General features: G+C 41.2%; 1 protein-coding gene across 1 annotated transcript; it reads right to left on the reverse strand.

The window, feature by feature from the left end:
* Positions 1 to 447: 447 nt before the first annotated feature.
* On the reverse strand, positions 448 to 14,761 carry LOC129049293 (octapeptide-repeat protein T2-like). The gene is made up of 3 exons (XM_063711974.1): positions 14,687 to 14,761; positions 5,202 to 5,662; positions 448 to 4,968 (listed from the first exon to the last, which is right to left on the reverse strand). The coding sequence occupies exons 1-3, from the start codon at positions 14,759 to 14,761 to the stop codon at positions 4,815 to 4,817; spliced, it is 690 nt and encodes a 229-aa protein (XP_063568044.1). The 3' UTR covers positions 448 to 4,814.
* Between the last annotated feature and the right edge of the window lie 1,707 nt (positions 14,762 to 16,468).

Raw genomic sequence — 16,468 nt, forward strand, 5'->3', positions numbered from 1 at the left:
GCTTGAGGGAGTATAACTAATACTGAGAGGTGAAGCCAGCTGGACATCCTGGGTGAGTAGGGACTTGGAGAACTTTTCTGTCTTACAAGAGGATTGTAAAATGCACCAATCAGCACTCTGTAGCTAGGATTGTAAAACGCACCAATCAGCGCTCTGTAAAATGGGCCAATCAGCAGGACATGGGCGGGGACAAATAAGGAAATAAAAGCTGGCCACCCCAGCCAGCAGTGGCAACCCGCTTGGGTCCCCTTCCACACTATGGAAACTTTGTTCTTTCGCACTTCACAATAAATCTTGCTGCTGCTCACTCTTTGGGTCTGTGCCACCTTTAAGAGATGTAACACTCACCGCGAAGGTCTGTGGCTTCATTCTTGAAGTCAGCAAGACCACGAACCCACGAGAAGGAACCAATTCCATACACAATACATCAAAAGACATGTACAAAATAGCCATAACGGTTTTATTCATAATAGCAGCAAACTAGAATACACCAGCAGTAAAGTGAATACATGAAATGCAGTCTATTCACACAATGGAGTGCAATATAGTAACAAGAATGAAAAAACTACAACCACAGCCAACGAGATTATACATGGATCTCACAAACAATATATAAAATAAAAAATCCAACAGAGAGGATTATATCCTTTATAATTCTATTTATATGGATTTCCAAAGTACACTGGAAACTATATTGTTAGATGTTTACCTATGGGTTATGTGATGGAGGATGGTAACTGAAAGAATGTACAAATGGGATTGGGGGTGTCAGCAATGTTTTTTTCTTGACCTGGATGACAATTACATGAGTGTGTTCAATCTATGAAAGGTGTAGAAGAGAACAATGTAATTGTATGGTTTTTCATATGCATTCAAACTTCAAAAACAACTTCAAAGTGTACTAAAAATTCTACTGAAGAAACTAGAAAAATAGTTTTAAGTAACCTAGAATGTAAGAGATATTTCAGTGTCTGAATGGATCCCACGTCCCCTTCAATTTTACTTTCAAGGCATTTCCCTTTCCGAAGTTGAGCAGCAGCTAAAATTCTTTCATGCTCTTGGTAGAAAATGTAAGGCTTCAGGCCCTGTGGAATCCTCACAGAGACAGTTGATGCAACATTGTCATTTCTCTGGGTTAATGAGAGTTTATTATTTTCAGAAGGCTCTGGGGCAAGGATGAAGCATAGTGAATTGTAAAGTAACTGTGACTCACAGGGAGAGGGAGAACCCTGCTCCCTGTGAGCATGGCTTGTTCCTTCTGCTTCAACCCATCTGAAGAGGATTGTTGCAGATTGGATTTTTCAGAAGCAGATGCTAAAACAAAGTGGCGGTGGCAAAACATTTATTAGGAATTAACACCTTTGAAAGAAAGCAGAGTCAGGGAATGACGAGACAACAAAAGTGATATGAGACGAATTTGAACCATGATCCAGGCACAGTAGAGACCAAGCTGAGTACCTGGACCAAACTGAGGGTCGGGCTGCTATTTCTCATGGCCCAATAACAAGATGACGATGTACTGGGGAGGAAGAGAGTTTTTATCTCTGTAACCAGTTATGGGGAAAAGGCCCAGAAATTATCGCCAGACCAACTCAAAATTACAAAGTTTTCCAGAGTTCATATACCTTCTAAGCTATACGTCTACATGTAAGTGTGCATTCATCTAAAGACGTAAGTGATTAACTTCTTTTAATCTATAACTAAGGTCTGAGTCCTGACGACCTTCCTCTAGAGCCTCAGTAAATTTGCTTAATCTAAATGAGTCTAGACGCTGGGGTGATTACCCTTATCTTGTCTCCTGATAAATCGCAGAGGTTTGGGGAGTTCCTTCAGACTTCCAATAGACGTGTTTAATCATGCTTTAAGGTTTGGGAAAGGCCTAGGCAAAACTCTTGCTGGGCTTTTGTTACATTCCAACCTGTGTATAAGAGCACTGGCTTTTAATAGTTAACCACTCTGAAACAGTTGTTATGGAGGCCTGCATTAGTGAGACATGGCCTGCCACAAAGCCATCTTGGTAGGGAGGGCTGGAGGTGCTGATTGAGTATTTCAATAATAAATTGTTCTTTTTTTTTTTTTCTTCTTTTGAGATGGAGTTTCACTCTTGTCACCCAGGCTGGAGTGCAATGGCATGATCTCGGCTCACTGCAACCTCCGCCTCCCAGGTTCAAGCGATTCTCCTGCCTCAGCCTCCTGAGTGGCTGGGAGTACAGGCGCACACCACCAGACCTGGCTAATCTTTTTGTATTTTAGTAGAGACAGTGTTTTGCCATATTGGCCAGGCTGGTCTCAAACTCCTGACCTCAGGTGATCCATCCACCTCAGCCTCCCAGAGTGCTGGGATTACGGGCGTGCCTAGCCATAAATTGTTCTGATGATGTACTTCCGGTTCATAGAGAGGAAAAACAAATTACAGGAGCCACAGAGATCACAATAAGTATGATGGCGGGGGAGAAAGCTACTCTTCGCACCATCAGAAGTATAATTCAAGGCGATAACTGTCGCATTCATTTTCTGCCCTCAGAGCTGTGTTTGCTACTTAAAATATCTGTGAACCAATGAAAATTTCAAATGAGCAGCAGGATGTAAAGCAAATGAGAAATTTAAGCTGTTCTCCCAGAAGGCAATTATTATTAAATATATGTACCACAGCATTATCATCATCATACACATGAAATAAATTATCACCCTAAGCAACCACAATTTCAGTTACCTTATTTTCCTTAGGAAGTCTACCATCACTTACCGGATTTTTACCTAAATGAATTATTATTCATGTCAAAGAACAACAGTTTATTATACCAACATTTGTAGCTATCATAGCTTTACTTAGTTTATATTTTTATGTATGACTAATTTACTCTACATCACTTACAATATTGCCAACCACCAACAACATAAAAACAAAATGCCCGGTCAAGAATACAAACAAAATAGCCTTTCTATCTCCACTTAGGATATTATCAATCTTTTCTTTCCCCCTTGCACGAATATTTTTAGCATTGGATCAGGAATTTAGGTTAGCCAGAACAACAACCCTCAAAGTCTTAAGCAAGTATATCATACTTAATTCCTGAAAAATAAGGATTGTAAAACTTTATGCCACATTAATTGAATGAAAATTAAACACTTTTATTAAGCTAAAACCTCATTAGACTAGTAGGCTCCAACCCCATGGTACCATTTTGCATTTAAACAATAAATTTTTAGTTACTCCTCCTCCTTGCCAGTATGTGGTATTGTAAAGTCTTTTTATTTTAGCTATTCTAATTATTGTGTATTGGTATTTGGTTGTGGTTTTAATTTGCATTTCTCTAATGACTAGTGATGTTAATTTCAGGTGCTTATTTTCTATCTGAGTATCTTCCCTAGGGAAGTGTCTGTTCAAATCTTTTTGCCTATTGTTTACTCTTTAAAATTGAGTTATGAGAGTTCTTTATGTATTCTAGATACAAACTTATTAAATATATGATGTGCAATTATTTTCTTCCAGACTATGGCTTGCCTTTCAATCTTTTAATGGTCTTTTGAAGAAGTAAAGTTTTTAATTTTCATAATATCTACCTTATCAGTTTGTTCTTTGGTGTTGGTCTTATGTCCAAGAACTCTTTGCTTACCCAAGGTGACAAAGATTTTTCTTTTAAATTTTCTTCTTCCTAGTGTTGGTGATGAGAAATTGGAAGTCAATATAATTGTATTTCCTTTGAGTATTATGTGTTTTTCCACTCTGAAGTTTAGATGAAGATTTATGTTTTAGCTAAATCCTGAAAATTTCTCATCTATTGTTGTTATAATTATTATTGATTGTACTCTACTCCATTTAATATTTCCATAACTTGGATGCATATTGAAATTTCTGTATATGTATCCTCCATATCTCTTTTATATTCTTTGTCATTATTCCCCTTTTACTGTATTTTGGGAGAATTACTTATTTAAGTCTCTCAGGTCAAAATTTTTCTGGCGTTAACCATTCTGTTCTTCACCTACTATTTTAAGGATTTTCTATTTTCATAGGGCAAATTTTTATTTTTATAATCTATGGCTTTTAAAATTAATAAAATATCGTTTAATTTCTCTTTGAATATATAACTTATACTTCTTTTCTATATCTTCTCTTTTTTTAAAACATGTTTCCTTGAGTGTCAAGTATTTCATTTGTTGTACTTATTGTTTTCATGGTCTTGCAAACCAAAAATGAAGATTTCTTCCTTCCCAGGGGAATCAAGGAAGAAGCCTCTCACTCAATTATGAGCCCCCAAAGCTGAAATTCTATTTAAGCCATTCCCTGCATTTTCTACATAAGAAAACAAATTATTTTCATGTGCCATATCACTACCAAAAATAAATATTAAATACAGTTCCATTATGTACGTGGTATGTTAGTGCTCTTCAACATTTAATAATCTACTACTGTACATAATCATATGAATGCATATATGTAATTGTACGTGGAAGAATATACTTCATTCACGTCAAGTGCAAGTGCCTGGGCCAGGCAATTTCCAAAGCACCTCTTCAGGTAGTCAGTTTCCATCCTGGGGCCCAAGTTCAATTTCCAGGGTTTTTTTTTGGTTTGGTTTGGTTTTTGAGCTTTTTATGTTGCCGCTGTTTGTTTTGAGACAGGGTCTCACCATCCTGGCTGGAGTGTAGTGGCGCGATTTTGTGTTGTTGTTTTGTTGTTGTTGTTGTTTTTAGATGGAGCCTAGCTCTGTCGCCCGGGCTGGAGTGCAGTGGCGCGATCTCTGCTCACTGCAACCTCCGCCCCCCAGGTTCAAGCGATTCTCCTGCCTCAGCCTCCCGAGTAGCTGGGACTACAGGCACGAGCCACCGCACCCAGCCCCCAAGTTCGTCTTGATTCTGCCTCTTACTAGCTGTGTGATCTTCAGCAAGTCACTCAGTCTCTCCGAACCTCGGTTTCCTCCTCCGTCAGTCCCGCTTCCTCTTTGCTGCGCGCGCTCTGGTTGCCTGGCAACGGGAGGCGACGCCCGGATTGAGAGAGCGTAGGTGGGTGCATTGGGTGAGGGCCCACGACAGAGGCGGCTTTGACCGTTGGGCCTTGTGAGTTGCTTAGGACTCGCCTGGGTCTCCAGTCAGAGGCCGGAGGCGACTCCCGGATTGAGCGTAAGTGCGTGCGTTGGGTGCGCGCCTACCACAGAGGCGGTTTTGACCGTTGGGCCGTGTAAGTTGCTAGGACTCACCTGGGTCTCCAGTCAGTGCCGGGCTGCTGCCGCCGCCCTCTCTCTCTGCTGCCGCCGCCCTCTCTCTCTGCTGCCGCCGCCCTCTCTCTCTCTGCTGCCGCCGCCCTCTCTCTCTCTGCTGCCGCCGCCCTCTCTCTCTCTGCTGCCGCCGCCCTCTCTCTCTCTGCTGCCGCCGCCCTCTCTCTCTCTGCTGCCGCCGCCCTCTCTCTCTCTGCTGCCGCCGCCCTCTCTCTCTCTGCTGCCGCCGCCCTCTCTCTCTCTGCTGCCGCCGCCCTCTCTCTCTGCTGCCGCCGCCCTCTCTCTCTGCTGCCGCCGCCCTCTCTCTCTGCTGCCGCCGCCCTCTCTCTCTGCTGCCGCCGCCCTCTCTGCTGCTCCTGGAGCGCTCCTCCTCTGTGGAGAGCGCCGCGGGCACCTGGAAGACAGGGGGCGCCCCTTCCACAAACCCGAGTAGGAAAACCAGCCTAAGGGCTCCAGGTGGAGCGTTGCCGATACAATACAGTAACGCATGCGCAGTCAACTTTGAATTTCAGATAAAGGAGTTACTTTTGAGTACAAATATAGTATCATACAAAGTTATTCGTTGGTTATCTGAAATTCAGGGTTACCTGGGAGTGCTGTGTTTATATGCTGAGTCTGGCACCCCGGCCCGGGCCGCCTCCCTGTTCACTCTGGCTGGGTCTCCCAGGCGTGGGCAAGCGACCTCCTTCTACCTCCTGTGGCATCTTCTCCAGGCTGGAGGCAGCTGTCTCTGTGGAAAGGGGCTTTCGTATGTTGAGCCAAGATGCCTATTGGTGTATGTGAAAAATAACACTACTAGGCCGGGCACGGTGGCTCACGCCTGTAATCCCAGAACTTTGGGAGGCCGAGGCGGGCAGATCACAAGGTCAAGAGATCGAGACCATCTTGGCCAATATGGTGAAACTCCGTCTCTACTAAAAATACAAAAATTAGCTGGGCATAGTGGCTCGCGCCTATAGTCCCAGCTACTTGGGAGACTGAGGCAGAAGAATCGCTTGAACCCGGGGGGCGGAGGTGGCAATGAACCGAGATCGTGCCACTGCACTCCAGCCTGGCGACACAGCGAGATTCCTCTCAAAAAAAGAAGAAGAAGAAGAAAAAGAACCCTACTTAAAACAGGAAAGTTGAGTTATTCTCGTCGTTCATGGACAGGAAACAAGTGCTCAGGGAAATGACAAGCCTTGCACACTTCCCACTGATACGCTCAGAATTCCCACACAGAACCTCGACTTGGCCCAACCCTTAGGCCGGAAGTTTTCCCGTTAGAGATAATGGTCCCCTTCTCATGTTCATCTTTCCGGAGCAGCAGCAGGAGGCTGTTCCCATTTTTATGTTATTTCACTTCAAATGATATTGAGATGTCTATGCAGTATTTTTGTCTTTGGAGTATATCATACTGAAGAAATACAGTGAAGATACTGTGTTCCAAAGTCAGATGTAATAATTCTTTCCTCTGTGTGGTTGAGACAGCAATGCAAACTCGATAGGGAATTAGGCTTATTTGTGCCATTTTGTTTTCAGTTTTAATGACTGTATTTACATATACATGCATGCACCTTCCTTTCTCTGCTGCTTTGTATTCCTTTCCCCAGTACAAAAGATGGCATACTGTGTGCAATTTCTGCACCTTGCTTTCTTCACTTCACTCTGTGTCCTTGAGTTCACACTCTACTTTAGAGAGCTTCCGCATTCTCTTGTATATCTACATAATAATCCATTGTGTTGCTCTGCCTCATTAGTCCTGAATTTGATGAATATTCAGATAGGGCTCCACTTTTACTATTGTAAGTAATAGTGCAAATAACCATGTGCATCTGCCATTTCATATTTTTGCAAGCATATCTTTGAGATAGGATCCAAGAAGTGAGATTGGTGGGTCAAAGGATAAACACGTGATTTTGTAGATTTTGCCAAATTCCCCTCCATAGGGGTTATATCATTTTGTTCTTTCACAGCCGCCATATGACAGAAGAGCAGTACTGGAGCCTATGAACCTCAGGATGTCAATGTTTCTGAAATTTTATGCAAATATTAGGTACATTTGTCCAGGGGATAGGTCTAGATGCATTGGCATTCTGTCCTCTGTAATTGCCATGCTCATTCCTGTATCAGGGCCCTTCCTCATACCTGGAAGACTCTTCTCTTCTTTGCCTTGTTTTCTCTTCTTTCAGTAAATTTAAACTGAGCTCAAATGTCACCCCTCAGAAAAGCTTTAATTCACTTCCCTGACTTGTTCAGATCTCCTTTTTTGGGTTAATTTTAAACTCAGGAGTTCATGTGCATGTTTGTTACATGGGTATACAGCTAATGAGGGAATTGAACATTGTAATCAATCGGCAATTTTTCAACCTCTACCCTTCCCACTTGAGGGTCCCCAGTGTCTTTATTTCTGTCTTTATGCCCATGTGTACCCATTGTCAAGTTCCCACTTTTAAGAAAGAACATGTGATGTTTGATTTATTGTTTCTGGATTTGTTCACTTAGGATAATGGCCTCCAGTTCCATCCATGTTGCTGCAAAAGACATGATTTCATTCTTTTTTTCTTTTTCTTTTTTTAGATGGAGTCTCACTCTGTCACCCAGGCTGGAGTGCAGTGGCCCAATCTCAGCTCACTGCAACCTGTGCCTCCCAGGTTCAAGCGAGTCTTCTGCCTCAGCCTCCCGAGTAGCTGGGACTACAGGAGCATAGTAACCAGCTAATTTTTGTATTTTTAGTAGAGACAGGGTTTCGCCGTGTTGGCCAGGCTGGTCTCAAACTCCTGACCTCAGGTGATCCATCCGCCTTAGCCTCCCAAAGTGCTGGGATTACAGGCATGAGCCACCATGCCCGGCCGGATTTCATTCTTTTCTATAGCTGCATAATATTCCATGGCGTATATATACCACAATATCTTTATCCAAAGAGCCATTAATGGACCCTTAGGTTGGTTCCATGACTTTGCTACTATAAATACTGCTGCAATAAACATATGTGTGCTGGTGTCTTTTTTATATAATGATTTCCTTTCCTTTGGGTAGATACCCAGTAGTGGGGTTGCTGGGTTGAATGGTAGTTCTATGTTTAGTTCTTTGAGATATTTCCATGCTATTTTCCATAGAGATTGAACTAATTTACATTCCCACCAATGGTATATACGTATTCCCTGTTCTCCACATCCATGCCAACATCTGTTGTTTTTTGACTTTTTAATAATGGCCATTCTGACACGTGTAAGATCATATCTCAGTGTGTTTTTAATTTGCATTTCTTTGATGATTAGTGATGTTGAGCATCTTTTTTCATGTGTTTGTTGGCTGCTATTTATTCTTTTGAGGAATATCTGTTCATGTCCTTTGCCCAGTTTTTAATGGGGTTGTTTGTTTTTCACTTATTGAGTTCCTTGTCAATTCTGGGTATAAATCCTTTATTGGAGGAATAATTTGCAAATATTTTCTCTCATTCTGTAGGTTATTTCATTTGCTATGCAGAAGCATTTTAGTTTAATTCAGTCTCATATGCCTGTTTTTGTTTTTGTTATATTCATTTTTGGAGTCTTTTTCATAAAATATTTGCCTAGGTTGATGTCCAGAAGACTTTTTCCTAGGTTTTCTTCTAGATTTTTTATGGTTTTAGGTATTCGATTTAGGTCTTTAATCCATCTTGAGTTAATTTTTAATATGGTGAGGGATAGAGATCCAGTTTCATTCTTCTGCATATGGCAATCCAATTTTCCCAGCACCATTTATTAAATAGAGTGTCCTTTCCGCATTATTTGTTTTTGTCAACTTTGTTGGTTGTAGGTATGTGGGTTTATTTCTGGTTTCTCTTATTCCGTTCCATTGATCTAATTGTCTATTTCTGTACCAGTACCATGCTGCTTTAGTTACTATAGACTTGTGATATAGTTTAAAGTCAGGTAATGTAATGCCTCTGGATTTGTTCTTTTTGCTTAGGACTGCTTTGGCTATTCAGGCTTTTTTTGCTCCATATGAACTGTAGAATTGTTTTTTCTAAGTCCATGAGAAATGAAGTTGGCAATTTGATGGGAAATGCATTGACTGTAGATTGCTTTGGGCAATATGGTCATTTTAAGTATATGGATTCCTCCAACCCATGACTATGGAATGTTTTTTTGTTTGTGTCATCTACAATTTCTTTCACCAGTGTTTTGTAGTTCCCCTTGTAGAAATGTTTCACCTCCTTGGATAAATGTATTCCTTGGCACTTGATTTTTTCATGGCTATTGTAAATGGGATTGAGTTTGATTTGGTTCTCAGATTGAACACTATTGATGCATACAAATGCTACTGATTTTTATATGCTGATTTTGTATCCTGAAACTTTACTGAAGTCATTATCAGGTCTATGAGTCCTTTGGAGGAGTCTTTATGGTTTTCTAGGTATATGATCCTATCATCAGTGAATGGAGATAATTTGATTTCCTCTTTTCCAATTTGGATCCCTTTTATTTCTTTCTTCTTCCTGATTGCTCTGGTTAGGAGTCCAGCACTATGTTGAATAGGAGTGGTGAGAGTGGACATCCTTTTCTTGTTCCAGTTTTTAGGGGAAATGTTTTCAACTTTCCCCCATTCAGTATGATGTTGTTTGTGGGTTTGTCATATATAGCTCTTATTATTTTGAGATATGTTCCTTTGATGCTTCATTGGTTGAGGGTTTTTATTATGAAAAGATGTTGAATTTTATCAAATGCTTTTTCAGAATCAGTTGAAATGATTGTTTTTTGTTCTGCATTTTGTTGATATGGTGCCTCACATTAATTGACTAGCATATGTTGAACCATCCTTGCATCCCTGGAATAAAGCCCACTTAACTGTGATGAATAATCTTTTTGATGTGCTTTTGGATTCAGTTTGCTAATATTTTGTTGAGAACTTTGGCATCTATGTTCATCAGGGATATTGGACTACAGTCTTTTTTTGTTGTGTCCTTGCTTGATTTTGGTATCAGGGATTGGTAGTGGATTTGTAGCATGAGTTAGGGAAGAATCTCTTCTCCTCAGTTTTTTGTAACAGTTTCAGTAAGATTTGTCCCAGCTCTTCTTTGTAGGTTTGGTAAAATTCAGCTATAAATCAGTGTGGTCTTGGGCTTTTTTAAAAAGATTTTTAATTACTAATTTGATTTCATTACTCATTATTGGTATGTTCAGGATTTCTTTCTGGTTCAATCTTGGGAGGTTGTGTGTTTCCAGGAATTTATCCATTCCCTCTTGTTTTCTAGTTTATGCACACAGAGCTGTTCTTCTTAAGTAGTCTCTGCTGATCTTTCATATTTCTGGGGTATCAGTTTTAATGTCATCTTTATCATGTCTAATTGTACTTATTTGAATTTTCTCTGTTTTTTTGGTTAATCTAGCTAGCAGTCTTTCAATATTCTTTATCCTTTCAAAGAACCAACTTTTCATCTCTTTGATCTTTCATATCATTTTTATGCTCTCAATCACATTTAGTTCTGCTCTAATCTTTGTTATTTCTTCTAGCTTTGGGTTTGGTTTGTTCTTATTTTTCTAGTTCCTGGAGGTGCAATGTTAGGCTGTTTATTTGGGATCTTTCTGTCTTTTTGATGTAGGCATATAATGCTATAACCTTTCCTCTTAGCACAGCTTTTGCTATATCCCAGAGGTTTTGGTATGTTGTGTCTGCATTTTTATTTGTTTTAAATAATGTTTTATTTGTGCCTTACTTTCATTGTTTACTTAAGAGTCCTTCAGGAGAAAGTGGTTCAGTTTCCATGTACTTGTGTAGTTTTGAGAGTTCCTCTTAGTATTGTTTCTAATTTTATTCTGCTGTGGTCCGAGAAGATACTTGATATGATTTCATTTTTTGAAAATGTATTGAGACTTGCTTTATGGCCAAGCATATGGTCAATTTTAGAGACTGTTTCATGTGCAGATGAGAAGAATGTATATCCTACAGTAGTTTCATAGAATGTTCTCTAAATATGTAATAGGTCCATTTTATCTATATTCTAGTTTAAGTCCAGCATTTCTTTGTTGGTTTTCTGCCTACTGATGTCAGTGAGGGATTGAAGTCACCCACTATTATTGTATTGCTATCAATCTCTTTTCTTAGGTCTAGTGGTATTTGTTTTATGAATCTGGGCACTCCAGTGTTGGGTGCATATATATTTAGGACAGTTAAATCTTCTTCTTGTATTGAACTCTTTGTCATTATATGCTGTTCTATTTTTTTCCCCTTTTTTTATTTAAAAAAAACTGTTTTGGTTTAAAGTCTCTATTATCTGATATAGGAATGGCTACTCCTGCTTGCTTTGTTTTCTATTTTCATTATATATCTTTTTCCACCCTTTTAACTTGAGTCTGAAGGTGTCTGTAGCCAGTAGGTGGTGTCTTATAGGCAGCAGATGGTTGGGCCTTGCTTTTTATCCAATGTGCTACTCTGTATTTTTTAGGTAGAGCATTTAGGCCCATTTACGTTTAAGGTTAATATTGATATTGTTCCCATTATATTGTTGTTAGCTAGTTGTTTTGGAGTTTCTATTGCATAGTTCCTTTATAGGGAATGGGAGCTTTGAACTTAAGGGTCCTTTTATGATAAGTATTGTCCTTTCTTTGCTACATTTAGTACTCCTTTAAGCATTTTTTATAGGACTAGCTGAGAGGTGACAAATTCTCTTAGTATTTGCTTGTCTGGGAAAGACTTTTTCTTCTTCATTTATGAAGCTTAGTTCAGCAGGATACAAAATTTTGGCCTGGCATTTTTTTTATTTATTTAAGGAAGCTAAAAATAGGCCCCTAATCTCTGCTGGCTTGTAGGGATTCCCCTGAGAAGTCTGCTATTAGTCTGATGGGTTTTTCTTTATACATAATTTGTCCTCTTTTCTCTAGCTGCCTTTAAGTTTTTTTTTAGTTTTGACCTTGGATAGGGATAATCTGATACTTATATGCCTTGGTGATGTTCGTTTTGTATAATATCTTGCAGGTATTCTCTGACTTTCTTGTATCTAGAAGTATACTTCTCTAGTAAGATTCAATAATTTTTTCTGAATTATTCCCTTAAATATGCTTTCCAGGTTGGTTACCTTTTCTTCTTCTCTCCCAAGAATGCCTACAAGTCATAGGTTTGGCCACTTTACATAATCCCGTATTTCTCGAAAGCTTTGTTCATTTTTAAAAATTTTTCTTTTTCTTTTTATTTGACTGGGCTAATTTGAAAGAGCAGTCTTCAAGCTCTGGAGTTCTTTCTTCTGCTTGACCTAATCTATTATTAAAGCTTTCAAATGTATTTTGAAATTCTTTAAGCGAATTTTTTGTTTCCAGAACTTTTTTTATTTTTTTATTTTTTTAGAGACATCTATCTCTTCCTTCATCTCCTGGATTGCTTTCATGGTTTCTTTGTGTTGGTTTTCAACCTTCTCTTGGATCTCATTGAGCTTCCTTGCAATCCATAATTTGTATTGTTTATCTGTCATTTCTGAGTTTCCATCTTGGTTAAGGTCTATTGATCCTTAGGTGGTGTCACAACATTCAGATTGTTTGTGGTGCCAGAATTCTTACTCTGGTTTCTTCTCATTTGGAAGACCTGACACTCCTTTTTTTTTATTTTTTATTCTTATTATTTTTTTTTTGAGTCGGAGTGTCACACTGTCACCTGGGCTGGAGTGCAGTGGTATGATCTCGGCTCACTGCAACCTCTGCCTCCCAGGTTCAAGTGATTATCCTGCCTCAGCCTCCCAAGTAGCTGAGACTACAGGCACCTGCCACTACGCCCAATTAATTTTTTGTATTTTTAGTAGAGACAGGGTTTCACTATGTTGGCCAGGCTGGTCTCAAACTCCTAACCTCGTGATCCACCCACCTCAGCCTCCCAAAGTGCTGGGATTACAGGTGTGAGCCACTGCGCCTGGCCGACACTCCTTATTTTTTAATTTATTTTTATTTCGATGGGATTTTTTTTTTAACTATTATCTCCCTTTCCCTAGGGGTGTGACTGTGGAATATGTTGGGCAGGGTCTTTTGGCTTTGCCTCTACAGACATCCAGTTGCACTTTGCAGGTTTTATTTTGGGCTGTGCAGTTCGACCTGCAGGCCAGTAGGTGGTGCCTATGGGTAATAGCCAGCTGGGACACAAGCAGATGGGTATGTACTTGATATTTGTTTACTGTGAGGTGCTCTCTGTTGTTTCTAGTGATGGACTGGAAAATGCAGTGCCTGGTCCCTGAGCTTCCTGTTTAGCAGGGATTGGGAAGATACAGCTGGGCATAGCTGGACTCCCTGGCTTGCCCACAAATACCCCAATGATGAGCAGGCACCAGCTCTAATAGGAGTGGCTAAAGAAGTTCCTTGTGAAAAGCACTGAGGTCTCTGCAGGTGCTGGGGGAGTGAGGAGGCTGCACCAGCTCCACATCCTAGTTAGGCAACAGTGTGCTCTGTTCCCCTATTATGCCCCAGTCCCAGGGTTCATGACTCTCAGCTGAGATGTACATTGTTGTCTATCTCCAGGCCACAATATAGCTGAGAGCCACAGAAAACACCTGTCCCATGGCTCTCCACAGGAGCAGTGTCCAGGCAGAACCTGTCCACTCAGCCCAGTACAGACAGCTTTATGGTCCAGCTATTCTCTGATGTGGTAATGCTGCTGCTTCATGTAGAGACGGGGAAGGGCTTTACCTTTTGGCTCATGTAAGATGAGTGTCAGTTGTGGTGGTGTTGGCTGGTTGAGTTGCCCTAAGCTCAGGTCCTGGTAGGAGTGGTCAGATGCCAGAGGTGTTTGATAATTCCCCAATTCTCAGGCCTATAGATGGCCCACTAGACAATATATATGAGTTCCATAGGGGCCGGACTAGGATCAGGCCTGTGGACTTGTTCTCAGGGCCCCAAGGTTCAGGTGCCAGTTGTGATTGGGAAAGATATGCTAGTCCCTGGGTCATTAGAAGAACTTTCAAGTGGGGCCAGGCAGAACACTCAGACAGTGGGAGCCTGAGTGCAAATCACAGTCCTATGGTGACTGGGCTCTCAGGAGGGCTCTGGGCTGCAGCTAAAATGGGCAGGCGGGAGCAGAGCTGCTGTGCTGTGGGCCTTTCACTTTAGAGGGCAGACCTCTCAGCTGGGACAATGGAAACTGGCAGTTGTCAGGCACGTGGCCCACTGTCACTTCCCTCCCACAGAAGTGGCACTAGACATTGCTGTTAGAGGTGAGCAAAGGTGCCCAGCCATCCCCCAATGCCCAACTCTGTGGTCCTGGGGCAGATGGGGAGCAGGAAGCAATGACTGTGACTGTTATGGGAGCTGAAGGGCTTATCGGTGGCCTTTAGTGACTGGGTTGTCAGAAGAATGCCAAGTCACAACTGTACTGCTCAGGTGGGAGTGGGGCGGCTGCACTGAGGGCCAGTCTAGATGAAGGAGCCCATTTGACAGGGATTGGCAGAGGCAGGGAGTCGTGCAGTATGTAGTCTGCCCTTTCCTCTGTACCAGGGCCACAGTATCTGTCTTTGGGATATGCAAAAATACCTGGCCTTCCTCTTTGGCAGGGCAGCAGCAGCTGGCCCCGGGCTGCTCAGGAATCCAAAACCTGTGGGTTTCCATGGGGGCTCGAGTGGTGCCTCTGGACAGTCTCCTGGTGGCTCTGTGTTACTCTGGAGGCCCAGGTGGTTGAGGGGACTCTCCTGAGACTAGAATTGTAAAGGTCCATGGCAGAGGTGTAGAAACCCAGGATTCTCTCACTCACTTACCCCTTCCCCATATGAGGAAGCTTCCCCTGACTCTGTGCTTGTCCCAACTCTGCTGGCTGTCCAGCTTCGCTCTCTTCTGCTTTCCATGGTTCCCATCACTTCTCTGGTGAATTTCAGTGTGCTCTCTTAAATTATCTGCTTGAAGTCTTAGTCTTTACTCACTATTTTGATTCTATGCTGTAAGAGAGGTGCCCGCTAGCTGCTTCTAGTCAGGTATCTTGGAGCATAACCTCTCCTTGGCAGTTTCTTACAAAGTTAAACATAAATTGACTACACAACCTAGAGATCCGACTCATACATGTTGACCCAAATGAAATGTTTACACAAAAACCTGTACATGATTTTTTATAATGGTTTCATATGTAACTACCCAATCTGCAAACAACTCAAATGTCTCTTCACTGGATAATGGAAACAAGCTGCAGTATATCATACAATGAAATTTTACTCAGTAGTAAAAAGGAGCAACTACCTATACATGCTACAGCATGGATGAGTCTCAAATGCATTATGCTAAGTGAACAAAGCAAGACACAAAAGTTTATGTACTGTGTAAATCCACTTACATGGCATTCTAGAAGAGACAGAACTATAGAAACAGAAAGCAAAGGACTTGGCAGACAAAGGGTTGATTACAGAATGGGGAAAGGGAAAGTTTTGTTGTGAATTAACATCTATATATTGATTATGGTGCTGGTTACATGACTGTATGCCTTTGTCAACAGTTGCAGAACTATACACTAAAAAGGGTGACATTTATTATATTTTACTTTAATACAAAGTACAAAAAAAGTAAAGCAACAAAATTTTCAGAAGAAAACATAGGACAACATCTTCATGATGTTGGAATAAGTATTTCTCTTGAACAGAAACCATAGGAAATAAACACAAATTCCAACAATATTAACATTAAAAATTTCTGTTCATTAAAAAGCACTGTTTTAAAAAGTATCTCTCATAACAGAAAATTTTGCAATTCAGATGTCTATGGAGGACTTATATTCAGAATAAAGAATTCCATAGGTAAACAGGAAAAAGATAACTTTAAAAAAATAGGAAAGAGACTTGAACAGATATGTCACAAAAGGTGATTTTCAGAGGGCCAATGAGCATTTGAAAATTGTTCAATTTAGGCTGGGTACACTGGTTCACGCCTGTAATCCCAGCACTTTGGGAGGCCAAGGCGGGTGGATCACAAGGTCAGGAGATTGAGACCATCCTGGCCAACATGGTGAAACCCTGTCTTTACTAAAAATACAAAAATTAGCCGAGTATGGTGACACGCACCTGTAATCCCAGCTACTCGGGAGGCTGAGGCAGGAGAATTGCTTGAACCTGGGAGGCAGAGGTTGCAGTGAGCCGAGATCGCACCACTGCACTCCAGCCTGGCAACAGAGTGAGACTCCGTCTCAAAAAAAAAAAAAAAACAGGGGGGAGGAGCCAAGATGGCCGAATAGGAACAGCTCCGGTCTACAGCTCCCAGCGCGGGACCTGAAGAAAAACAGAGCAGAAGACGGGTGCTTTCTGCATTTCCATCTGAGGTACCGTGTTCATCTCACTA

The sequence above is a fragment of the Pongo abelii genome, chromosome 10, assembly GCF_028885655.2.
Source record: "Pongo abelii isolate AG06213 chromosome 10, NHGRI_mPonAbe1-v2.0_pri, whole genome shotgun sequence".
NCBI classification, from domain to species: Eukaryota; Metazoa; Chordata; class Mammalia; order Primates; family Hominidae; genus Pongo; species Pongo abelii.